The sequence below is a fragment of the Lutra lutra genome, chromosome 2 (assembly GCF_902655055.1).
Source record: "Lutra lutra chromosome 2, mLutLut1.2, whole genome shotgun sequence".
Classification (NCBI taxonomy): domain Eukaryota; kingdom Metazoa; phylum Chordata; class Mammalia; order Carnivora; family Mustelidae; genus Lutra; species Lutra lutra.
The window spans coordinates 53,893,194-53,920,204 of record NC_062279.1 but is presented as its reverse complement, the minus strand read 5'-3'; the positions used below and the strand labels follow the sequence as shown (position 1 = coordinate 53,920,204).

The window sequence follows — 27,011 nt, the reverse complement described above, 5'->3', positions numbered from 1 at the left end:
TCATAAACTATTGTTATTCATAAAAAGACAAAGATGACATGGGGTATATGAACTATCACTGTAATTCCTTATTTCATATCTAAAGAGGAATGTAGGTAACGAACAGGAAAAACTCACCAATGTGAGAAAGTTAAAGAAATTTTAATTATTCAGGTTAGAAAAGAAAATGCAAGGAAAGTAACTCAGGGAAGAGAGGAATCTTTTCCACAAAGAGCAGCCTAAATCCCTAAAATTATAGGAAGAGAACTTTTTAAGGTCAACTTAAAAAAAAAACCAACAAAAATTGTAAGAAGCTTCCAAAACATGCTTTAATGGGGCTTTTGGTTAGAAATATCTAAAGATAGATGGGAGGTTTTTGCTATTTAATTTTCAGATTCATTTCAAAACCACATCTGATATGACTCAAACCAGTTTCTATGCCAAGACTATTTAAGGAATTTGGTGAAGATTTTTGACTATTATTTCCTAATAATAGTCAAAATAATAATTATTTCCTAATAAATTATGAAAGAGCTTACTGTTTTCAAGCTCTTTCATAATTTAGCAAAGTATTATTCAAAATAATACTATGCCTTTTGCCCAGTGAGTCAGAGATACGGACGATTCTTATTTTGCTAAGTATTACTGAAACCTCTGTGGTGCAATGTTAGAAAGCAAGTTTCCCAAGACACAAATATTCACTAATGAACAAGCTACTTCTAAGATTACTCCCCACTTAAACATTCCATCCTGCTTAACCCTGCGAATATTCTCTTCCAGTGTGTCCTCATCTTGGTAAATTCACTTTTGCTGATTGTCAGATATCCTAAACATAGGGTGATATCATAAAAACAGTGTAGTTATAAGTCTTACAAAAAGGTGATGCCACAGTACTTTTATTATCTTTTATACCTATTACCTGATTTAGTCCTAAGCACAACTTGATGAGTTGGGTTTTATTTCCATTGTAAATATCAGCAAATTAAGGTTGAGAAAGGTTGAGTGACTTTCCCAAAGTCACACAATGAAGATGTGGACCAAGCAAACTTCTGTGAATTAATAGCTCACAAACTTAAAACAAGCATCGGTCCTTTCAAAATCTATCTCTATTAACCAAAATGAGAACCACTAGTATGGAATAATGGTTTATAGGTTAGTTATACCAGAGAGTTCTAGAGAAAGTGTAATTACTAAGAAGATAATTGAGCAGGCCTATAACTTAAAGGAAACCACATCAAACAACCTGGTTAATGGTAGGATTATTTAAACTAAGCGCACAAATTGTACATAAAAATGTTTCAGTTAAATAGATTTTGACATAGCAGTTGTTCCTTGTCAGGTCAATACAATTTACTTGAGTAATATTCCTCCTGGCAGGAATCAGCAAGCATGTGCCAAGGGTAAGCATTTTCTTCCTTTCGATTTTTTTTTTCCTTTTTTCTTTTTAAATTCCAGCTGCTAGTTAAGTATATCAGCATTTGCAAGCTGTGTCAAACCCAGAAATCTCAGCCTCTCTCTTTTTTTCTATTGATTGAGAAAGCTGGGCCAAACAGGATTCTAGGTCACTTAAAACTGAATGTTAAACTATAGTTATTTTATAATTCTCAAACTGTTTTCAACTTAAATATATCCTCAGTCATAGTCTCCCTTTGAATAAGTATTTCTTTTACATACTACTCATGGTGGAAAGTATTAAATAACCTTTTTTCTCCCCTATGGACTTTTAAGCTGTTTTTTTAAATGACCAAAAGTCATTTGATTTCTTTAAGTGACAGTATAATACATTTGAATGATGTCTTCAAAATCAACATATTTAGGGACACTGAGGTGGCTCATTCAGTTAAACTACTGACTCTTAATTTTGGCTCAGGTCATGATCTCAGGGTTATGAGATCGAGCCTCACTTTGGGTCATGTGCTCAGTGTGGAGTCTGCTTGAGATTTTTCTCTCTCCCTCTCCTTCTGCTCCTACATCCCTACCCCCTGGCTTACACTCTCTCTCTCAAGTAAATAAATGAATAAAATCTTTTTAAAAATAATTTAAAAAATGATCATGTTTATACAGAGAAATTTGTACCATAGAGATGATAAAACAAAGACATGCTTTAGCCTTGGCTCTCAATCTTCTGTACTAATTAACCAATTTTGTTTGTCTCACGTGCTCTGTCTATGGTCACAGATATAAAAGAAGTATAAAAGACAAAAATATAAAAGGCATTTCAAACATTAAACTGCAGAAAATTAAAAAGTGTTTTGCATATTAACATTGCAATTTTATTTCAGATTTAAGTAATTTTTCTAATGTGATTGGTATGGAACTATATCTTTTTATATCTTCATCTCCCTTACATGGAACATCCTCTTTTCCAATCATGACTCTTTCTTCTGTCTGTGGCTTGTTTAAGCTTTTCCTGATGTTTCTATGGAATTCTCTCTTTGTATTTATTTATGTATTATTTTATAGATGTTAATGATAGTCTAACTTTATATTTCATATTTCAGAGGGTTTTAAATACACACACATAATTAAGTCTCCCCTTTTCTTAATAAAGTATACCTTCTATATGCCAAAATACAAAAACATTATGCATTTTTATATCTTTTTTTTTTTAAAGATTTTATTTATTTATTTGACAGAGAGAAATCACAAGTAAGCAGAGAGGCAGGCAGAGAGAGAGGAGGAAGCAGGCTCCCTGCTGAGCAGAAAGCCCGATGTGGGGCTCGAACCCAGGACCTGGGATCATGACCTGAGCTGAAGGCAGCGGCTTAACCCACTGAGCCACCCAGGCGCCCCTATTTTTATATCTTTTTTAAAAAATATTTTATTTATTTATTTGTCAGAGAGAGACAGAGAGTGAGCAGAAGCAGGAGGAATGGTAGACAGGGGAGAAGGAGGCTCCCCGCTGAGCAAGAAGTCCAATGTGGGGCTCGATTCCAGGACCCTGAGATCATGAACTGTGATGAAGGCAGATGCTTAACAAACTGAGCCACCCAGACACCCCAGTGTTAGGCATTTTAACTCAGAAATTGTGTAGCATACCTTGTGTTTACATTTTCAATATGAGTGGATTTTATTTCTGTGTAACCCTTTTTCTAAATGTATAGAAAATTCTCCCATTATTATTTATCAAAATTTTTTTCTAGGGTAGATGCAAAATGAAATTTTCCCCTTAAATTTCTATACATAGGTCTGGTTCTGGCCTCTGTTCTACACCCTTCCATCTAATTGGTACAAAGCCTTTATTCTGAAACCATTTGAATACTACAGCTTTATTTGTACATTTTGTCCTCTGTCAAACAGATCTGCTTCTTTACTTTTACTTTTCAAAACTGCCTTTGCTATGTATATACATTTGTACTTCAGGTTAGTTGATAATTACATTAGGATTTTTCTTTAAGTGGAATTGATATTATAGGATAATTATTAATCATGGTCACAATAATGTGTCACAAGACCACAACATGTTTCTGTCTTTATTTCCATCTTCTTCTCCATCTTTCAAAGAAATTTAATTATTTGATTTTAACATTTCTTTGTTATCTCATTGCTATACATATTATATATTTTTGCTGAAATTGAGAATAAAAATTTTGTTCATATTCATCTTAAATGATACAATAGCATTTAAATCCATATTCTAATATTATGAAGAAAAGACTTGGATCTTAGTTACCTGGAGGTGAGCAGCTGAACTGCTAGAGCAGGTAAAATCATAGGGTGAGGAAGACAGCAAAGAGAATTAAAGGGGGAATTCCCAGTGACAATATTGGGAAATGGAAGTTCATCCCACATGAATGAACTATGTTCACAGGAGAAAGAGGTGACAGAGTCTCTCTAGGTGCTTTGAGGACACTTTCCCCAATCCATCTGGGATTCAGTCAAGGGGGAGGACAGAGCAGTAAAATGATAAACACTTCTGAGGGGTTAGAGATATTTGAAAAAGGGAGATGTCCTCTGTCCCTTTGAGAGGGGACCACCTTGTAGGGTGGCCACAGACACATAGGCAGTCCTAACAACCAAAAATGTATCAGTGCAACATATGTAAAAACATAAGGAGATAGATGATAGAAGATTGGTTGGTAGCTCAGTGATAAACTAAACTAGTAGTTCCTCTGTTTTTTATAGCTGTTTCATTACTTGGAAGAGATCTAGAAATCCCCCAAATTCCACAAACATATAACATAGTTGTGAATCTCAATTTCTAAGTGATCTACCATGGGGCTGACAATAAAGTAGTTTCCATATCCTATTATTTCAGGGAATAAAAAAAAATAGAAAATAAATAAAAGAAACAAAGCCTGAAGTCTACGTAAATGAAGATAAGATCTGGTTGGAAGATATGGCTGAAATTCTGTATCCTGGCAACAAAGGGAACTATCAAAGTACAATGATGCCAAGAGAACAGACCATATATTTTACCATCCTCAAATCTTGTTGGATGTGAGGGTCCAGCCCCAGACCCATGATGAACCATCTTGAAATGGAGGGCAGAAAGCACCAGTGAAATAACACAGATTAAAGTGACCTTGCACTCATTTCTCCTCATTGCCATGAGGGCACTGAAGCTTCTCCTTACCATTAGAATAACCATGTAACTTATCATTAAAATGGGGACGCTTAAAATCTTAAAAAAAAAATAAAAACCCTATCACTTATAAGATATAGTAATTTTAGTATCTGTGGTGCCTTTCTTTTAGTCTCTAAAGATTTTATTTATTTATTTATTTATTTGAGAGAGAGTGAGTGAGACAGAGAGAGAAGGAGAGGGAATATGAAGCAAACTCTGCACTGAGCACAGAGCCTGACACGGGGCTTGATCCCACAGCCTTGAGATCACAATCTGAGCTGAAACCAAGAGTCAGGCACTTCACCGACTACACCACCCAGGTGCTCCTGATAGTGGTTTTTTTGTTGTTTTGTTGTTTTTTTCTTTTAAATTAGCGGGTGAATTAAATCGTTCTGAACTGTTTCTTTTCGAAATATCCTTTCTACCTTGCAGACTCCCTCTTCTTACCCCGAACATGATCAAGCACCAGGAGGGCAGTATGCTCTCTCTCCATCTGTCTGTCTCTTGTCTCTTAAAATTAATAAAAAAACCAAATAAATAAATAAGCAAACAGACAAGTAAACAAAATATATCCTTTATAAAGAAATATATGCATGCATATTAAAGCAAATCAAAATAATTGGAATCATGTTAAACATTGTAATTTTGATACTAAATTTGAAATTGTTAACAGTCACTTGACCTTATAGACCCTAGATTATAATTTTCTTAGTAAGAAATTGTTCTCTATAGTTGAGGTAGCTCAACTCAATTGTCTATACTTGACCATTTCAGAGCTTGATTTTATATATTTTATATTGATATAGGTAACCATTTCAGCCCATGTATTTTTACAGATATTGTCTTTGTCTTGAATAAGAGTACCTTTTATCAAAAATAGGCTCTTAGGACACAACTCAGCCATAGTGGTTGTTTCTACTTAAGAAACATTTTTAATTCTTTGCCTAATTTAGATGCTGGGAAATATGTCTTCTTTTTTTTTTTTTTTTTAAAGATTTTATTTATTTGACAGAGAGAGATCACAAGCGGGCAGAGAGGTAAGCAGAGAGAGAGAGAGGAAGAAGCAGGCTCCCTGCAGAGGGGAAAGCCCGATGCGGGACTCGCGATCCCAGGGCCCCGAGATCATGACCTGAGCCGAAGGCAGAGGCTTAACCACTGAGCCACCCAGGTTCCCCAGGAAATATGTCTTCTTAATTCCATTTCCATTTCAATATTAGTTAACCAATTAAAGACAAGCAGTCAATACAGTCTTTCCATTTCCACAGTTATCAAATGACAATAAATATTATATCATTGAGACCTTTCTTCCTTTATATTGTAGGGATCTCTGTTTAGAAGCTTCATTTTTATAATTACTATTTACTAAAATCTTCAGAATCCAAAATTTTAGTGTTCCATTCATAAAATAATTTCATTAAATATTTCCAACTGAGTTTGAATACATGCAACTGAATTTAGAGAAGCTATTTACCAAAAGTTCAATATCTTTGCAGAACATAAAAGTTGATTCATAAAATAGTTCTTCAAATGTTTAAATTAAAAAAAATAGCTGATAACAAGCAATAAATAGAAAAAGCATGTTGTGCCATAGTGAAATATAATTTTTAATTCGACATCAGCTTTGTCCCACACCAAAAAATTATATTTCAGGTATTCTGTTCCAATAAAAAAATTATAAATGTTGACAACTACAGCTTCTCTTTCACTGATAGAGTGTCACAGTTTATGTGTGTAAAATAAATCATATGTGGGACGCCTGGGTGGCTCAGTTACTTAAGTGTTCAACTTTTCATTGCAGCTCAGGTCATGATCTCAGGATCGTGAGATCAAGCCCCAAGTTAGGCTTTATGCTGGGCATGGAGTCTACTTAAGATTCTTTCTCTCCCTCTCCCTCTGCCCCTTCCCCAATCCCCCTCTCTTTCATTCTTTAAAAAAAAATAATAAATAAAATGAAATTAATTATATATGCATTGTAAATAATTACAAGAACACTGCAGCTCCACAGATCCCCCCCTTTTTTTTAAGTTGTGCTATGCTCACCACAAGTGTAGCTACCATCTGTCATCATACAACACTATTACAATACCATTGACTCTATTCCCTATGCTGTACTTTTGTCTCTGTGACTTACTGGGCTTTTTTACAACAATGATGAATTCCAACAAATATTTTATTCAGATCTATCACAAGCAAATTACATTTATTCTCAGTGTTGAACTTTTTAAGTAAATGTAAGAGAGACTTCACAATAGAATTTATGATGACATTACATAGTTCATCTTCAACCAGTGTAATTCCAAAAGTTTTACTTTGATTACAGAATTAGATTTAAAAATTAATTTAAAATTAATTTAACCAATTTTCTCTTTAAAGCAGGAAATGATACTGAAACAAGCCTAACGTCATTTAATTGCTTGCAAATTTCCTGTCATGCCGCTTTCCAAGAAAAAATGAATTTAAAAAAGAATGAAATTAATTCAGAAAAACAATGATTTTTTTTTTTTTATAGAGTAATGTGTAAATCCTGCCCCTACAAACGCACGTGTCAGATAACCGTCTTTGGGCAGCATTCTTAAAAGGACTGTAATGTTTGAAATCGATGTTGATGTGTCTTTAGCTCTGTGTGTCTTATGGTTTTTTATGTAGGCGGAGCTTTTGTGAATGTTAAATATAAACCATGTCTTAAGTTGCACATTCATCATCAACCTTCTTGTAAAATGGAATTCAGTGCTTAATTTTTCAGTAAATATTGAACTTTCACTTCTTTTAGCCCATTGCTGCCAGAAGGATTTATTGCAAGATTTAAGAGTATTCCCAAATAATAAGTGTAGGTTTCAGAGCTTTCAGATTGCTTTCTATATGGCCCATAGCAGCACTACTCTGCTTTCACTGACAAAGACCTTATAATTTTCCATGACACTTGGTTACTTTCACTGACACCTCACAGATGTCACAGGTTTGTATACCACGTGGGCAGCAGGGAAGAAAAGTTGAACACTTCCGCCACTACTCAGATCAGGAGTCAGCTGCCTCTGAAGGGACACGCTAGTTTTTTGCTACTGAAAGGGTCTGGTAAAGATGGACCATTCCTGATATTTGCTGTTGTACAGATTTAACATAATATTAATTTAAGATAGTAAAATAGTCTCATACTCTTATGCCATGGGAGAGTCTCAAAGTAAAATTGAAGGATCTATTGAACCAACAATGATGTATTTTAAAACAGTGCTTAATAATACCTAATCTAAAAATGAGAAATCTAGGGGTGGTTCAGTAGGTTAAGCATCTGCCTTTGGCTCAGGTCATGATCCCGGAGTCCTGGGTTCCAGTTCCCTATCGGGCTCTCGGCTCAGCGGGGAACCTTGCTTCTCCCTCTCATCCTTGCTCCTGCCCTCTCTCACTATCTAGGTCTCTGTCTCTCTCTCCGATAAATAAATAAAATCTTTAAAAAAAAGAAAAAATTAGAACAAGTGCTAAGAGAGGATCTGAGGGGGAAAAAAAGTAATGTGGGGTTGTCTTGGCAAACCAAGGTATGTAATTTTAATATCATCTATATATAGGTGACTCTCAAAGCTCTATCTTCAATCTTGACCTCACTTTCAATATATAGGTGTGATTTCAAGTATTTTTGACACACAAGTCAATGTCAGATTATGACAATGCCTGCATCTCTGGCTGATATCTTAAGCTCAAGGTAGTTCCAAATAAGATCATCATATGTGAGAGCACACACACACACACACATGCACACACACACCTCCCCTGCCTCCTTCTCCATTTCTAAATCAAATATTCAAACAACCTGCTATATGCCATGTAATATTTTAGGTACTGAAAAATATGTCAGTGACTAAAATGGAATCATCTCAGCTTTTATGAAGTTGCAGTCGTAGGAGGCTAGGTAGAAAAATGCCCCCCAAATTGATGAATATATACAATGTCAAATAAAGATAAGTTCTATGGGAAAAGTGAATTAAAAAAACTATAGCTGACTGATTGGACAAGAATCTTTATAAGACAGTCAGAGAAGGCTACTCTAATGACATGAGATGTCAGTTGAAGATTGTGGCATAGCTACTTATCAGTGACTTAGACTTGAAACTTTGATGTTGCTTCAACTTCTTATTTTTTCCTTAAATATATATTTAATTAATCCTCAATTTTGACAAAAAGAGATAATGAAATATTGCTTCTGATTTACATTCTTCATGGACCATTGGGAAAGAATGAGAGCTTTTTTTCTTTGCCATCTCAAGAATGCAAGTGACCTTTTTAAAAAATTTAAATTTACTGTATTGTGATAAGAACACTTAGCATAACACCTGCCATCTTAAATTTTTCTAAAGATTTATTTATTTATTTATTTTAGAGAAAGAGTATGCAGGAGCTTAGAGAGGTTTAGAGGGAAAAAAAAAACCTCAAGCAGATTCCCTACTGAGACTACTTGGGACTCAGTCTTAACCACCCCAAGACCATGACCTGAACAGAAACCAAGAGTCAGACACTTAACCAACTGAGCTACCCAGGCGCCCTTGCCCTCTTAAATTTTAAGTATATATCACATTATTGTTGATGTAGGTACAATGTTGTACAGCAGATCTCTAGTATTTAGTCATCTTGTTTGACTAAAACTTTATGCCTGCGGATTAGTAATTCTCATTTTCCCTTCTCCCCGGGTCCTGAGAACTGTTATTCTACCCTTTGAGTCTATTGATTTGACTATTTTATATACCTTAAATAAGTGGAATATGCAATATTTGTTATTCTGTGACAAGCTTATTTCACTTAACATAATGTCCTCAAGGTTTATCCATATTGTAGCAAAATTTAAAAAGAGGGTTATCAAATGATCCAGTAATCCTACTTCTAGTTATTTTTCCAGAAGAATTAAAATCAGGATGTGAAAAAAAAAAAAAAAAAAAGAATAGGAGTGGGAATTGGCCAAAACGGGTGTAACAATATATTACAATAACTTATTACTGCTTCATCAAGGATCATGGACATTCCTTTTTTTTTTTTTTTTTAAGATTTTATTTCCTTATTGACAGAGAGAGAGATCACAAGTAGCCTGAGAGGCAGGCAGCAGAGAGAGGGAGAAGCAGGCTCCCTGCTGAGCAGAGAGCCCCAAGCGGGGCTCGATCCCAGGACCCTGAGATCATGACTTGAGCTGAAGGCAGAGGCTTTAACCCACTGAGCCACCCAGGTGCCCCAAGGATCATGGACATTCTTTAAAATTGGCTTTTTTATTCCTGCACTGCAAGATATGGTGGTAACAAATACAATAACCCCCAACACAGTTTGTGGTCACTGTCTGTAATTTTGCTAAAGCATTTGAAGTTTTACCCTTCCATTCTTTTTTCACCATCAGGGCAAATGCCAAAGAAGAAAAAGGCAAATGTCTTGTTACGATTGTGAAAGTTGTTTACACCTTGCAAATCTCACGAGTGGATCTTGATGCTTCTGTCTCTAAAGCAGAGTCTTTGTCATGTCACTCCCCTGCTTGAAAGATTCCAATTATTCATCATTGCCCACAGGGAATTTTGAAAAATCAAAGTTTTCAACTTGGAATTTAAAATTCACACAATCTTACCTTAGTGTATCTTTTCATTCCCTCTGTTCCTTCAGGCACACTGGCTCCAGACAAATGAAGCTATTTCTATTCCTATTATAAACCAGGGAAGTTTGCAGTTTCTTTCAACTAATTACACTGTTCTCTTTGCCTGAGTACCTTATCTTTTCTCACATTCTTTATATGAAGCCACTGTCTTGCTTCAAGGTCTAGTTCAAACAAGGCCTAAGTGGATATCATATGTCCTTCTTCTGAATGCGCATAGTACTTTGGACCCTTCCCACGCTACTAATTTTCTGTCCTGTAATAACACCTCTTCGGGCCATGTGCCTAGCAGGATGACTTGCATACAGTTGGTACCAAATAAATCCTTGAAGAAATCAATGTTTGGTTGCATTGAGTTATTTGTTTACATGTTTCCCTGCAGTTACCATATGAGATTGTTGGCTGAAATTAGGATTGATTCTTTGTTCCCTGAATAAAGTATTTCTTGTTGTGAAATTGATTATGGTGCATGACAGTTCAACTCACCACCTTGATCTCATTAGCCAATCTGTTCTCCTTCACATCCTCAGACTTGTATAAAGATCTGTCAACCGAAAGCATTAAGATGTTAAAACACTTTGAACTGTGTAAGAGTATTGATTTTTTTAAGTTACTTTTGAAGGATGACTGAGACAAAATTACCATTTAGTTATTTTTGTTGACCATCCAAGTAAATTACTCAGAACAAAAGAATGACCCCCTACCAACTCAGTATCTTCTTTCTGGTTTCAAACAACTATTTTAGGAACCATAAGGAAGTAGCCTAGTGTGATTAAGAGTTTCCCATACCTAAATCACTTACTGTGGATAATTATTTAGGTATTTCCCATACCTAAATCACTTACTGTGGATAATTATTTATCACTTACTGTGGATAATTATTTAGATTCCCTCTGAGGGAATCTCAGAGAGCTCATTTCATTTCACAGAAGACACTAAGAAGACCTTAGAATATAAAAACAAAATGAAGTTTCTCTATTGGTCTGTCTAAATTGGGATGAAATTTCACATATCATGCCTTCCCTACACATAGCTCTGTCTAGCCCAATCTGCTCTATGCCAGCTGTTTTAGACATTAAACAGCCTCTTTCCTACTATACCAAGTTGCCTCCAGGATAACATGTTTGGGACAATTTCCCTTGTTTGTTTCTTCAGGAGTTCTAGAGCTTCTGCTTCCTTAATCGGCCCATTCGACTTAGGTCAAAAGCCAGTCCTGTATCCTCTCTCTCTACCTCCCAGGTAGTTGTACATTGTAACAATAGTCTTCCCCCTCAAGTACCATTCATTTTTGTCTCCCCCTGTCTGGCAGCCTTTGGGTGTAGATTTCAATAGCTTCTCATTCAGAGGAGGGAGAAAAAAAAAGATGAAATCCTGCTTTTCTTAGATACCTCTCCTGTATAAATATGAATTTTCCATTTACCAAAAGATGCTGACTCCTTCTTACAAAATACGTTAGCTAGTTCTATCCTGAATTCACTGATAGTATGTGCAAGAGTTTCCCCCTCCACAAATGGCTCCACGTGGATTTTTCTTTGTACTCTGATTTCCTCTGAGTAGCTGACATTTCTATTTAAAATATCATTTTGTTAATTTTAGGACTTGGAACATAGAAGCAGATGCCATAAACTAATATAGTTAATGATGAACTCAAGGAAGATAAAAGCCTTGGTGCTTTCCCCCACAGATATTTTAGTTTAGGTCTTTTCCTAACCAGTGACAATTTCACCTTTTGTTGAAAGAGCTCTGAATGATTTGAGAGGAGGTGAGGGGATATCTGATGGAGTGGAACCAAAATGAATTGTTGAACTAATTCAGGAGCTGCCCATTTCGAGGAAAGAATGTATATGTCTGTCCTTTGAAGTTTCTGTATGCCATGTTATGCTTTTTATTAACCTACTACATTTTCTTATATTATTTGATGAGTATTCTATGTGAATAGACTTCAGTAGACTTTGGTGAGATGGAATTGAGCAATGCCTAACTCAATCTTTTGAGTTAAGATGATGCTGGTCACCCCGCCCTATGTGAAATGTACCAGTTTAAAAAAAAAAAAAAAAGGATCTCTTTGAATGCCCTTTTACGTTATAAATATTTTTATTATGTTTTGCCTAGTTGGGTACACAATGAATGATCTCATTTTTGAATGGCAAGATGAGGCACCTGTGCAAGTGGCTGAAGGACTCACTTTGCCCCAGTTTCTGCTGAAAGAAGAGAAAGATTTACGATACTGCACTAAACATTACAACACAGGTAGGGGTTGAGCTTTCTTTATTACACTTATGACTTCTGGTTTTATGATATTCAGTGTTTCTTAATTATAGTGGTTGGTTAATTATTTTAAGTATTTATAGCTCAGTGTTTTTCATAGTCATAGAGCAGAAAACGAATGTATATGGAATTTACAGATGTTTGGACTCAGTGCATATTGTTATATAATTGATTTGTATAGTACCAAAGAAGTACTTGGTATTCAATTATATTTATTTTTCTTTCTGCCAAAAGCTCATAGTTACATACTAATGTTTCCAAAAAAGTTCCTTTAATTTCTATGTGAACAATAAAATGTACTTTTTAGCTCTTCTTGGGCATTATACACGGTGTTTGATAACAAAATAAAAGAAATTGCTTTGTTTTTGTTTTTGTTTTTTTTTTCTTTCAAGGCTTCATTGCTTAAACCTTCTTGGCTACAGTTTCATGCATTTCAAGTTTTGTTACTTAAGTACCTACTACTCACACTGACACAGTAGCGTTTTACCTTTGAGGACAGATAAAAGATATTGCTGTCAAGGACTTAGAGACTTAATGGGATATTTGCACATTCATGAGGTCTGTTCACTTCTCTCAACCAGCACGGGCTATTCTTATAAAATCTATTCTTGCTGCCTAACCTATTCCTACAAAACCTGTTAAACCACCCACAAATGAGTCATCACTTCAGTGCGGTTAGTCCACAACATCTCATTAGCATCAGCTCCTGCTCTTATTATTTCCTTATGGCAACTATGATTCCTCTTTAGCTCATCCTTTTCCAGGACTGTGACTTGACCTTTCACTGTACAAGGTCTTTAATCTCTTTAATCTCTTTAATCAAGTCACAATATCTGGTGAAAAAGTCACTGCCATTTTCTTAACCCAGCAGTGAGAGTGATATTTAATTTAGTGGGGAGTTCAAGGTTCATCTCAACACAAAGACAAAGGCAAGCGGGTCTATACCAGTGTCCTTGCTCAACTCTATAGGGGCAATTACAATGACAAGCAAATTTTAGAGAGATGCTAAGAGGCCTCTAGAGGTAGTTTAAGTTGGTGGATTGATTTCCTAGGGCTGCTGTAACAGAATGACAAACGTGGTGGTATCCCTTACCTATTTCCCCGAAACCCTCTTCTCTGTTTTCCCCTTACTCTGTAATTTGGCCACAGGGGCTTGTTTTCTTACATATGCCACACTGATTCCTGCTTCAGGGCTTAGTAATTGCTCTTTGTCTTCTTCTTTTGCTAGTTATTTATTTTTTAATTTAATTTAATTTTTTTCAGTGTTCCAAAATTCATTGATTATGCACCACACCCAGTGCTTCAAGCAATACGTGCCCTCCTTAATACCCACCACCAGGCTCACCCCTCCTAACACCTCCCAAAAACCCTCAGTTTGTTTCTGAGTCTACAGTCTCTAATGCTTCGTCTCCCCCTCCAATTTCCCCCACTTCACTTTTCCTTTCTTTCTCCTGATGTTCTCCTTGTTATTCCTTATTCTCCACAAGTAAGTGAAACCATGTGATAATTGTCTTTCTCTGCTTGACTTATTTCACTCAGCATAATCTCCTCCAGTTCCGTCCATGTTGATGCAAAAATTGGGTATTCATCCTTTCTGATGGAGGCACAATACTCCATTGTACATATGGACCATATCTTCTTTTTCCATTCATCTGTTGAAGGGCATCTTGGCTCTTTCCAGTTTGGTGACCGTGGCCACTGCTGCTATGAACATTGGGGTACAAATAGCCCTTTTTTTTTTTCACTTCATCTGTATCTTTAAGGTAAATACCCAGTAGTGCAATTGCAGGGTCATAGGGTAGCTCTATTTTTAATTTCTTAAGGAATCTCCACACTGTTTTCCAAAGAAGTGGCTACACCAACTTGCATTCCTACCAACAGTGTAAGAGGTTTCCCCTCTCTCCACATCCTCTCCAACACATGTTGTTTATTTTCTGGTTAATTTTGGCCATTCTAACTGGTGTAAGGTGGCATCCCAGTGTGGTTTTGATTTGAATCTCCCTGATGGCTAATGATGATGAACATTTTTTCATGTGTCTGTTAGCCATTTGTATGTTTTCTTTGGAAAAGTGTCTGTTCATGTCTTCTGCCCATTTTTTTGATGTGGTTCTGTTTTGTGTGTGTTGAGTTTGCAGAGTTCTTTATAGATCTTGGATATCAGCCCTTCATCTGTAGTGTCATTTGCGAATGTCTTCTCCCTTTCCCTTTGAGATCAGGGACACGACAAGGATGCCCACTCTCACCACTGTTGTTCAACATATTACTGGAAGTCCTAGCAATAGCAATCAGACAACAAAAAGAAATAAAATGTATTCAAATTGGCAAAGAAGAAGTCAAACTCTCTCCCTTCACAGATGACATAATACTTTATAGAGAAAACCCAGAAGACTCCACCCCCAAACTACTAGAACTCATACAGCAATTCAGTAATGTGACAGAATACAAAATCATTGTACAGAAATCAGTTGTTTTCTTCAACACTAACAATGAACATATAGAAAGGGAAATTAGAGAATTGATTCCATTTATTATAACACCAAGAACCGTAAGAGACCTTGGAATAAACCTAACCAAAGGGGTAATGGATCTCTACTCGAGGAACTACAGAGCACTCATGAAAGAAATTGAAGAAGACAAACAAACTGAGGGTTGCCTGGGGAAGGAGGGTTGGGAGAGTGTGGTTGGGTTATGGACATTGGGGAAGGTGTGTGCTATGGTGAGTGCTGTGAAGTGTATAAACCTGGCGATTCACAGACCTATACCCCTGGAGCTAATAATACATTATATGTTAATAAAAATTTTAAAAATTTAAAAAGGGAAATTGAAGAAGACACAAAAAGATGGAAGAGTATTCCATGCTCAGGGATCAGAAGAATAAACACTGTTAAAATGTCTATACTGCCCAGAGCAATCTATACTTTTAATAACATCCTGATCAAAATTCCACTGACATTTTTCAAAGAGGTGGAACAAACAATCCTAAAATTTGTATGGGACCAGAAGAGACCTTGAACTGCTAAGGAAATGTTGATAAAGAAAAACAAAACTGGAGGCATCATGTTGCCTGATTTCAAGCTTTACTACAAAGCTGTAATCACCAAGATAGCATGGTACTGGCACAAAAACAGACACATAGACCAGTGGAACAGAGTAGAGAGCCCAGATATGGACCCTCAACTCTATGGCCAAATAATCTTTGACAAAGCAGGAAAAAATATACAGTGGGAAAAACACAGTCTCTTCAATGAATGATGCAGGGAAAATTGGACTGCTATGTATAGAAGAATGAAACTTGACCATTCTCTTACACCATACACAAAGATAAACTCAAAATGGATAAAAGACCTCAGCATGAGGCAAGAATCTATCAAAATCCTAGAGGAGAACATAAGCAGTAACCTCTTTGACATCGGTCACAGCAACTTCTTTCAAGACGTGTCCCCAAAGGCAAAGGAAACAAAAGCGAAAATGAACTTTTGGGACTTCCATCAAGATCAAAAGCTTCTTCTTTTGCTATTTAAATTTTATTTTATTTTATTTTATTATGTTCAGTTAGGCACCATATAGTACATCATTAGTTTTTGATGTAGTATTCAGTGATTAATTAGTTACATCTAACACCCAGTTCTCATCTCAGTATGTGCCTTCCTTGATACCCATCAACTAGCTACCCCACACCCCACCCCACATACATATTTCTTTTTTTTTTTTTTTAATTTATTTGACAGACAGATCATGAGTAGGCAGAGAGGCAGGCAGAGAGAGAGAGGAAGAGGAGGCAGGCTCCCTGCTGTGAGCAGAGAGCCCGATGTGGGGCTTGATCCCAGGACCCTGAGATCATGACCTGAGCTGAAGGCAGAGGCTTTAACCACTGAGCCCCCCAGGTGCCCCCCACATACATATTTCTATACATACATACAATTTCCCCAAATTATCCCAAACCAAATACTCTCACATTCTTCAGGACTGCTCAAATATACATCTCCCTGACAAGTATATGTTAAACACCCATATCCCACCTTCAACTGACTCCTTTCACTGTCTAAAATTTTATCTTTAATTTATATGTTTACTTATCTATGGTTGTTTCCCTTATGAACAAATGTTTTTTAAAACCAATGATTATAGCTGTTCTTTCTATTTCCATGTTTTCTGGGCTCTGCTTAAGTACAGAGACACCCAATACATATTTGTTGAGTAAAAAAATAAAGAAAAAGTAGATTTGAACCTGGAAAATGTGTCTGTACTTACAACCTGCCCCCTGGGAGCAGATTTATCCTAAATAGGAAACTTAACTTTTAGATCTGTATCAGCAAGAAGGCTTTTTGTCCACCAGTTTTACTGAGGTGTGTAATTGACATAAAATAATAGGATAATGAGTGTACAATGGGATGGTTTAACACAGGTATACCCTGTGAAATGATTCCCCCCATCAGGTTAGTTAACACATCCAGCACCTCGCCCAATTACCCTTTTGTGTGTGAGGGAATATTTATGTTCTACTCTCTCAGCAAATCTCAGTTACACAGTACAGTGTTATCAGCTATAGCGACCATGTTATAATAGATCCTCAGACTTTGTTCTTCTTGTAACTAAAGAATTTTTAAAAACAACTCTATTGAGATTTAATTTAGGTCCTTTAAATTCACTGTTTAAGGAATAAAGCTCAATGATTTCTAGTCTATTTACAGAAGTGTGCAATCACCAACCTAATCTTAGAATATTTTATCACCTGAAAAAAAATAAACTTTATATCCATTAGCAGTCCTCCCCATCCAGCAGCTCTAGGCAATCACTAATTAACTTTCTGTCTCTATAGCTTTATACTTTGGGGATGTTTTATATAAATGGCATCATATGTGGTCTTTGTGATAGTCTTCTTTAAATTAGAAGAATGTTTTGAGATTCATCCCCCTGGTGGCATATTTCACTACTTCATTCCTTTTATTGCCAAATAGTACTCTATTGGATAGATATACCTCATTTTGTTTATTCATTCACCAGTTGCTAGACATTTGGGGTATTTCCAACTTTGGACCATTTACAAACACTCACATACAAGTTTTGGGGTGATGTATGTCATATCTCTTGCATATGGAATTAGGAGCGGAAAGCTGGATCATATGGTAAATCTATGTCACCAAACTTTTTCAAAGTATTCACACTCTTTTGCAATCCTTTCACCAATGAATGAGGATTCCAGTTTCTCCACATCTTAACCAACTCTTGTCATTGTCTATCTTCTTTATTACAGCCATTTTAGTGAGTGAAGTACCATCTCATTGTGGTTTTGATTTGCATTTTCCCTAGTGAGTAAGGATGAGCATCTTTTCATTTGCTTATTGATATTTGCATATCTTCTTTGGAAAAAGATATTTACTAGATTCTCTTGCCCATTTTCTAAGTCAGTTATTTCTCTTTTTATATTGATTTACAGATGCTTTTCCCCAGCTGGTATGTTGTCTTTTCTCTTTCCTTCTTTTTTTTTTTTTTTGAGATTTTATTTATTCGACAGACAGAGATCACAAGTAGGCAAAGAGGCAGGCAGAGAGAGGAGGAAGCAGTCTCCCCGCTGAGCGAGAGCCTGATGCAGGCCTCGATCCCAGGACCCTGGGATCATGACCTGAGCCGAAGGCAGAGGCTTTAACCCACTGAGCCACCCAGGCACCCCATCTTTCCTCTTTCTTAATGATGTCATTTGAAGCCAAAAGCTTTTAATTTTGAGGTAGCCAAATTTATCACTTTTTTTCTTTTGTTACTTGTGATTTTGGTAACGTATTAAAAAAAAAATGTTGCCTAACCTAAAATCATAAAGATTAACTCCTATGCCTTCTAAGAATTTTGTAGCTTAGAATTTACATATAGGTCTATGATCCACTTTGAATAGTATGAGATAGAGTGGAAGTTCATTCTTTTGCATGTGAATACAAAGTTCTCCCTGTACCATCTGCTGAGGAGACCATAATTTCCCTATAGAATAGCTTTAGTTCTTTATTAAAAATCAGTTGACCATAAATGATTATTTCTGGACTTCTGATTCTATTCCATTGATCTGCATATCTATGCTTATGACATTATCCTATTTTGTTTTTATAGCTTTGTAGCAGGTCTTGAAATGGGGAAATGTGAGTCCACCAAATTTGTTCTTTTTACCCTAGGGGCTATATTGTTTATTCTAGGTCTCTTGCATTGCCATAATAATTTTAGGATCAGCTCATACATTTCTGCGTAAAAGCCAGTTGAAATTTTGGTAGAGATTGCAATGAATTTGTAGAGCAATATGGGAAGTATTCTGATCTAGCTATATTTCGTCTTCTAATTAATGACTACAGAATGATTTTCCATTTGTTCCAATTTTTTAATTTTGTTCAGCTGTGTTTTGTATTTCTTAGTGTAGAAGCCCTGAACTTCTTTTGTTAAATTTTTTATAAGTCTTTTATTTTATTTGGTTTTATTGTAAATGGAATTGTTTGCTCAATTTAACTTTTTGATTGTTTATTGCTAGCGTATAGAAACATGATTATTTTTTGTATACTGATAGTGTATCCTATAGCCTTGCTGAACCCAGCAGTTCAACTAGATTTTTAGTGAATTCTCCAGGATTTCCTTTGTACAAGGTAATGTCTTCTGTTTATAGAGATAGTTTTACTACTTCCTTCTCAATTTAAATAACTTTTCCTTAATTTTTGCCCAATTATCCTGGCTGGAACCTCTCAATACAATGTTTAATAGATGTGGGAAGAGAAGACATTCTTGCCTTGTTCCAGAATTTAGTAGAAAAGCATTCAGCTTTTCACCATTAAGTGTTAAGCAAGCTTTCACCATTAACTATTTTATCATACTTAATTTCCTCAGACTGAGGAAATTATCTTCTGTTTCTAGTTTGTTGAGTGTGTTTGTTATGGAAGACTATTGGATTTTTGACAATTTTAATTCTATTGAGATGATCATATGTTTTTGTTTTTGTTCTTTTTATATAGTGTATTACACTGACTTGTATTACATTAGGCCAAACTTCCTTACATTCCATAAGTTCTGACTGGTTATGATGTATAGTTCTTCCCATATGTTGTTGGATTCAGTTTGCTAATATTTCTCTGGGGTTTGTACATTTATATTCATAAGAGATTGTCTATATACCTTTTTTTCCTGTGATATCTTTGTCTGGTTTTACTATCAGGGTAATACTGAGCTCATTGAATGAGTTAGGAATTATTCCATGCTGTCTAGTTCCTGGATGATTTTATAAAGGATTGTTATTAATTCTTCTTTAGATTTTTATGTCTTAAAGATTTTATTTATCTGTCAGAGATTGAGAGAGCACAAGCAGGGGAGTGGCAGGCAGGGGGAGAGGGAGAAGCAGGCTTCCCACTGAGCAAGGAGCCCAATGCAGATTCGATTCCAGAACCCTGGGATCATGGCCTAAGCCAAAGGCAGACGCCTAACCAACTGAGACATCCAGGTATCCCTCTTCTTTAGATATTTAACAAAAGTTTTGTGGTCTTGAGTTTTCCCTTATAAAGTTTTAAAATTACTAATTTAACCTCTTTACTTTTTGTAGGTCTATTTAGATTTTCTATTTCTTCTTGAATAAGATTAAGTAATATGTGTCATTCTATATATTTGTCCATTTCATCTAAGACATTCCACTTTTTGGAATGTATTCATAATACTTCCTTATTATCCTTTAATTTCTCTGAGTAGTAATGTCCCCTCTTTCATACCTTATTTTAATAATTTGATTCTCCTTTTTTGCTTCATCCTTTGGAGCCAAGATACTTCTTTCTTAAATTATTTATTTATTTATTTATTTATTTATCAGAGAGAGCGAGAGAAAGACAGAGAAAGAGAGCACACAAGCCAAGCGTATTGCTGTGGGAGTAGGAGGCATGGCAGAGAGAAAGAGAAGGAGAGAATCTCAAGCAGACTCGGTGCTGAGTCAGAACTGGACTTGGGGCTGGATCTCATGATGATGAGATCATGACCTGAGCCAAAACCTTGAGTCCAAAGCTTGACTAACGGAGCCACCCAGGTGTCCCACAGCCAGTATACTTTTAATTACAAATCACAGACAACCAAATATAAATATCTCAAATGATATAAAATTGTTAATTTTGTGTCCACTTTTATATTGGATTATTTGTCCTTTTATCAATTAATTGTAATATTCTTTTTATTGTCTCTAGGTTTTGTTTGTTTGTTTGTTTGTTTTTGAAAAGAGCATTGAGACTAGAATGCAGGGTTTTTTTTTTTTTTTGGACTAGAAAATGAATCAATTAATCAAAATAATATTTGAATCACCTGAAGGAAATAAACTTTAAGTCTGAAAAGTATAATAAATAATTAAATAAATTAAAATATAGTAAAATCACAGTAAAAATATAAATGTACTTGAAGAAGCTCCAGTCCTGTTGTGCTAGTATTAGCATGTCAGAACTTTTGTCACTTGTTCATTTTTCTCTCTAGAGCCACAAATACACACATGGTATATATTTATTTGAATATATACACTATACCATTATTTTTCCTCTCAGTGATAGCTATGAAAACACTCTTTATAAGGTATGATGAGAATATATATATATATATAGAGAGAGAGAGAGAGAGAGAGAGAGGATTACATGAACTTTACAAAATGTATTCAAAGTACCCAAACTGTCAGTAATTATTACTAATCTCATCATGGTATTACTTGGATAATTTATTTTTCTTTTTTTTTTTTTTAAAGATTTACATATTTATTTATTTGAGAGAGAGAGCACACACACATGCCCATGAGTCGGCTAGAGTGCAAGGTTGGAAGGGGTTAAGGAGCAGAAGGAGAGGCAGCGAGAATTTAAGCAGACTCCACACCAAGTGCAGAGCCTGATGGGGGGCTTGCTCCCATGACCCTGAGAGCATGACCTAAGCCGAAACCAAGACTTGGACACTAAACCGACTGTGCCACCCAGGCATGCCGGGAATGGCCAGCAATTCCTGTAACAGCGGATGAAACATTACTCTACACTTTGCTGTGAAAAAAGGGAGATGGCGGGGGGAGGAGGGTGCAGAGGGGGTCAATGCTCAGAGACAAAGACCCTTTGCTCTTCTTTGTTCCCACCTTTATTGGTCCTTCAGGATAATTGTAAATCTTTATCACTGTTTCTCAAGCAAGTAATGTGTGACGGGCAGTCTTCCTGTAACTAGGAGGATCTGTTTGCTGGAAAGATACGATATGCTAATCTGCATGTTCAAGGCGTTCTGCTAAACATAGACTAAGGGACAATGCATGCATCATGGATCACAGGGTGTCTGTTTGGGCTGAGGAAGCTTCGGGAAGGCAACTCTCCGCAGCATTCTCAGGGCAGAGCGGTCACGCAGGTGTCCATATGCTAAAGGCCCACGCCCTTCTCCCAAACCTTCCCTCACCCTCAGTGGCCTTTCATATTCACCCTCATGTTACCGTTCAGCAAGCTGCATTATTTCATGCCTTCATGCTCTACATTAACCCCAACACAGGCGCCCTGAGGTTACTTGGATAATCTAATGATGATGTCATGAAAATAGTTCAATTATTCTTGCCCCATTTCATTATTTTAAAAAATTTTGTATTTCAATAGAATCTTAAAAATCTAAAGTAATTTATATATTTCAAGAATTTTTAGGCATTCTGTATGTAGTTGGTAAATTGATAAAAGGATCATAGATAGCTTACTTGTATGTTTCTGATCCCTAAACACCTAAGAGTGGAATCCAACTTTCCCAGTTTCTGAAACCTTTTTAGGAATTTTAAGCCCTGGACTCTTATCCATCCCTTGATCCATTGGGTGTGCCCCTGCGTCACAGCAGCACGTGGCTCAAGCCACACTCCTGGAAGTTGTGCACTGAAACCGATCTAAAAATACCCTAGCAAGCTTCTTGGTTGTGCTCTTTGGTTCTCTTTCACAACTGGATCAGAGAATGTCACCTAAAAAGATCAGCATGTTAATTCACTGACCTTATCCCTCTTAACATAGTTAGAATAAGGAGAGAATAAAAACCAAGATTTGGGTTATTCAGATAAACAATTATTTTAAGGAGAGATAACATTGTCATGGTAGTAGGGAGTATAACCAGAGGATAAACAGGGATATCAACAAAATGGTTAATTAAGACATAATTTATTTCTCTATTACTTACTTACCAAAATAGAGTCATAGGGCATGAATATATAGAACATGTATATCTCAGGGTTTTTTAGTAGCTGTGTTTTTCTAAATAAGTCTTTTTTTTTAAGATTTTATTTATTTATTTGACAGAGAGAGATCACAAGTAGATGGAGAGGCAGGCAGAGAGAGAGAGGGAAGCAGGATCTCTGCCGAGCAGAGAACCCGATGCGGGACTCGATCCCAGGACCCTGAGATCATGACCTGAGCCGAAGGCAGCAGCTTAACCCACTGAGCCACCCAGGCGCCCCAGTAGCTGTGTTTTTAAATTATGTTCAGATTTATTGATAAAGAACAACATGTTTTGCCCTTTTTTGCATTAATAGTTTCCAAATTATTAATGCATAAATTAACTTACATGAATGACATTTAAGGAATTATTCATCTTTAATTGAATTTATCCTTTAGCACATACTTTAAAGTAAATGTAAAGGCCTCTGGAACAAATAGCACCTGGATCCCAATAAGTACTAAGAAGTACCAGACAGAATGAATGAGTAAGGACAGTCTTTAGACATTAGATATGCATTTCTCCTATCTCAGAAACGATTGCTGGAATCAAGTAAAATGATATAGCATTGAGTATTTTCAAAGTATGAAATGCTAACCAAATGTGAAGTCATAAAATAACACACTATTTTCTGGAAAGTGTACTCTCATGTTGCTTCCATATGCTAGCAGAAAAATAAGAAAAATATTTTTTCAGAAACCAATTTGCATATGTGATTTAAGACCCCTTTACATTGTAGTGGAAAATTTTAGGACACAATGTGGGGGGAAAATGTGACATTTGATGTCATCACAAAGACCTATTTTTACCAACTACTGCATTTATTTTACAACCAATTAGGAAAATTTACATGTATAGAAGTGCGATTCCATCTTGAACGACAAATGGGATACTACCTGATCCAGATGTACATTCCCAGTCTCCTGATCGTTATTCTCTCCTGGGTTTCATTCTGGATCAATATGGATGCTGCGCCAGCCAGGGTAGCCTTGGGAATAACTACTGTCCTGACCATGACCACCCAGAGCTCGGGATCGCGAGCATCCTTACCAAAGGTAAGTGTACTAAATGGACACACACTCATATTTGCACAAATATTTATAGACATTTAATACATTTACATAGAAAGTTCATATATATACAATTATCAACTTTTCTCTTACTGCATGGATGTATTATAGTAATATGCTTACTCACTATTAGGACTTACACAATAATAAATATTTATATGATGAATGTTATATTCATGAATATATATGTGTGTGTGTATAGCTTTACGTATATTTTGCGTTTTTTCCTTAGTATAAATTCTTACAACTGGAATCACTACACTGATGACCATACGTACAGATACGTATTGCCAAATATCCCTCCAGAAAAATTTACAGCAGTTACACTCCCACAAGTATTGTATAAAGGTGCCCATAATGCTGTGGATAGCACTTATTTTTTTTTTAAGGTTTTTTTGTTTTGTTTTGTTTTGTTTTTGACAGAAAGAGATCACAAGTAGGCAGAGAGGCAGGCAGCAAGAGAGGAGGAAGCAGGCTCCATGCTGAGCAGAGAGCCCGATGTGGGGCTCAGTCCCAGGACACTGGGATCATGACCCAAGCTGAAGGCAGAGGCTTTAACCCACTGAGCCACCCAGGCGACCCAGCACTTATTATTTTTATGGATTTTTTCCTCCTTTTGGCTTTTAAGTTGCCATAGGTCAATGAAAAGGAAAGCTTATCTAATATCATGATTTTAGTCCATGTGGAGCTGTGAGAATTAAAATAAACTGTTCTCTCTATGAGGTTTGTAAAAAAACCCCAATATTCCTTTTTACAATGTATGCTGAAATAAAACATAGGAAGCTCTTTTAATCCATTTAGCAAATAGCAATAGAATTATTTTCCTCACGGGATGACTTCTAAGAAAAATTTCTGCTATCTAAATTAAGTAATCCTGTCTAGCTTCCAACAAGCTTCACTATTATTTTCATTACAATGATGTAGATATAGTAAAATTATATTAACTTTCCTTCTGCATTTGATGCTATCTACTTGTAATGTCAAGTGAATTATAAGTCTATTGTCATGGTTTCCTTAACTCCTACATTGAATTGCATTGCATGATTCGATTTATTAGGATAAAGTACCTAAATAAACAAAAGTTGATGGCAGGACATTTTATCACTAAAAAGTTACTTCAAATAGGAAGAACTTGATATTTAACAATGTTCACACTGCCTAGATAAAATTTAATGGCTGTCTTGCAAAATAAAATTACTTTTATTAATAATTAAATTTTCAACTTAATTCTTAATTTCCACTTCAACTAGTGCTTTATAAAATATTGTTCAGGTGAAAATTACAAATCTATTTATAATATTAATAAGTCCCAAAGCTTACATATATATATGAATATCTCAAGGATTCTGAATAATAGTTGAAGTTCCACAGTCGGTTTGTAAAGGAAATTGCCAGTTTACTCATTAATTTTCCCCAAATGCTAAACAGAAATGAAGGCTCATTCATTCAATAACTTGTCAACCAGAGAAGAGAACAAAATGCTCCCTTTCAGAAAGCTACAGCTTCTATGAGGCAGAGTATAAAGACATTTGAATACAAACATTAAGGCAGAATTAGGAGAGCATGGAGATCAGAGTGGAGGAGGCAGAAATAAAGAAAGCAACACATTAAAAAAAAAAAAACAGGATGAAGACATAAGTTTTTTGTTTTTGTTTTTTAAAGGAAAGAAAATCTTGGAATGGCTTCATTTTCTTAAGACATAGAAAAGATTTTTAAAAATCATTAATTTCACTCTGATTTCAGGGAAGGAATAAATTTTCTTTTCTTTTTTTTTTTTTTTTTAAGATTTTATTTATTTGTCAGAGAGAGAGAGAGAGCGAGCACAGGCAGACAGAGTGGCAGGCAGAGGCAGAGGGAGAAGCAGGCTCCCCACAGAACAAGGAGCCTGATGTGGGACTCGATCCCAGGACGCTGGGATCATGACCTGAGCTGAAGGCAGCGGCTTAACCAACTGAGCCACCCAGGCGTCCCAGGAATAAATTTTCAACTATGAGCTCAATTATATACCTAAGTGTACACAAATCCTCTATATTTCTCAGATCATAGAGACAATGACCACTGGAAATGTGATAACAGATTTATGTCTGACACACAAAAATAATTCATTAACAAAATGATATCTTAAGAGAGAGTGACCATATCATTTTAGGTTTGTTGTGTTGGTTTTTTTTTAAGATTTTTTATTTATTCGTTTAAGAGAAATAGAGAGAGCATAAGCAGGAGGAGAGGCAGAGGGAGAGGGAGAAGCAGACCCCCCCATTGAGCTGGGAGACCGATGTGGGGTTTGATCCCAAGACCTGGAGATCATGACCTGAACCAAAGGCAGATGTCTAACCACTAGAGCCACCCAAGCCACCCAAGCGCCCTCATTTTAGGTTTTGTGATAGTTAGGGAATGGGAGGTTGAGAATATTCAGTTATGTACATTAGAATTCAGGAATATTCAGGAAGACACTGAAGACCCAGGATAAACAAGAAGAATTAATCTATTAGAAAGGACAATTCCAAAAGGTAGAAAAATCTAAAAAATGCAATTCTGATTCTGTGATTTGGCGGGGCTAGAAAGGCAAGAGGTGAGGGGCCACACTTGCCTTTAGGAACAGATGGCTAAATCATATACCTTATGATCCACTCTATTCTCAACCTCACAAAAGAACCCTCAGATACCTAAAAGTCTTGCCACTGAAATTATCCATCATCCTCTTACGAAATCTAGGAAGTAGGAAAACAAAATGAAATTCAGGAAACCAATAGAAGATGATCAGACAGAGGAGGATGAAACAATAAATCATTAGTTTATTATAACTGCTTAGTATTTTGTCTAGGCTGTATGCAATATGTCTCCTGCAGGATACAAAGGAGTTTGGAAATCAGTCAAGTAAAACTCAGCGTAGAAAATCTCAAAGGATATACCTTATCCAGCACCTTGAGAACTACAGAGCTCAGATTCCTCTCTGATATTTCCTCTTGCATTGTCCTCTACAGTGTCATAATAAATCAAGCATGTTATGGCCCAAACCAAGAAGATTCCTGTGATTCAATTCTTGGAATATGGAGCTCTTTGACATTCCTGTGGTGCCTGCATTAGGTGACCAGGAGGGGATGACAATACTTCTATCGCCAGCAATTTTTCATAGTTGTATAAAGCTAGGGACACCCCCTAACACTGTGTGCTTAGAGCAGAACGAGTGAGAAAAAATGGTGATCGTGGAGCCATGTCAATGGAGGGTTTTCTAAACCTTGATAAAGATGAGGTTTATTTTGATTGGACTTAAGGAGATTCTAAAGAGAGAAGTAATCATTCTGACTTTTATTTGAAG

At 36.1% G+C, this 27,011-nt stretch overlaps 1 protein-coding gene across 3 annotated transcripts in view; it reads left to right on the top strand.

Annotated features, from left to right (window-relative positions):
- Nucleotides 1-27,011, top strand: part of GLRA3 (glycine receptor alpha 3) — a 200,244-nt gene that overhangs the window by 143,763 nt on the left and 29,470 nt on the right. For all 3 annotated transcript variants that reach the window (XM_047717427.1, XM_047717426.1, XM_047717428.1), the window contains 2 exons: nt 12,273-12,410; nt 23,463-23,677. In XM_047717427.1, the coding sequence (XP_047573383.1) occupies nt 12,273-12,410; nt 23,463-23,677 (353 nt within the window). The remainder of the gene's footprint in view (nt 1-12,272; nt 12,411-23,462; nt 23,678-27,011) is intronic.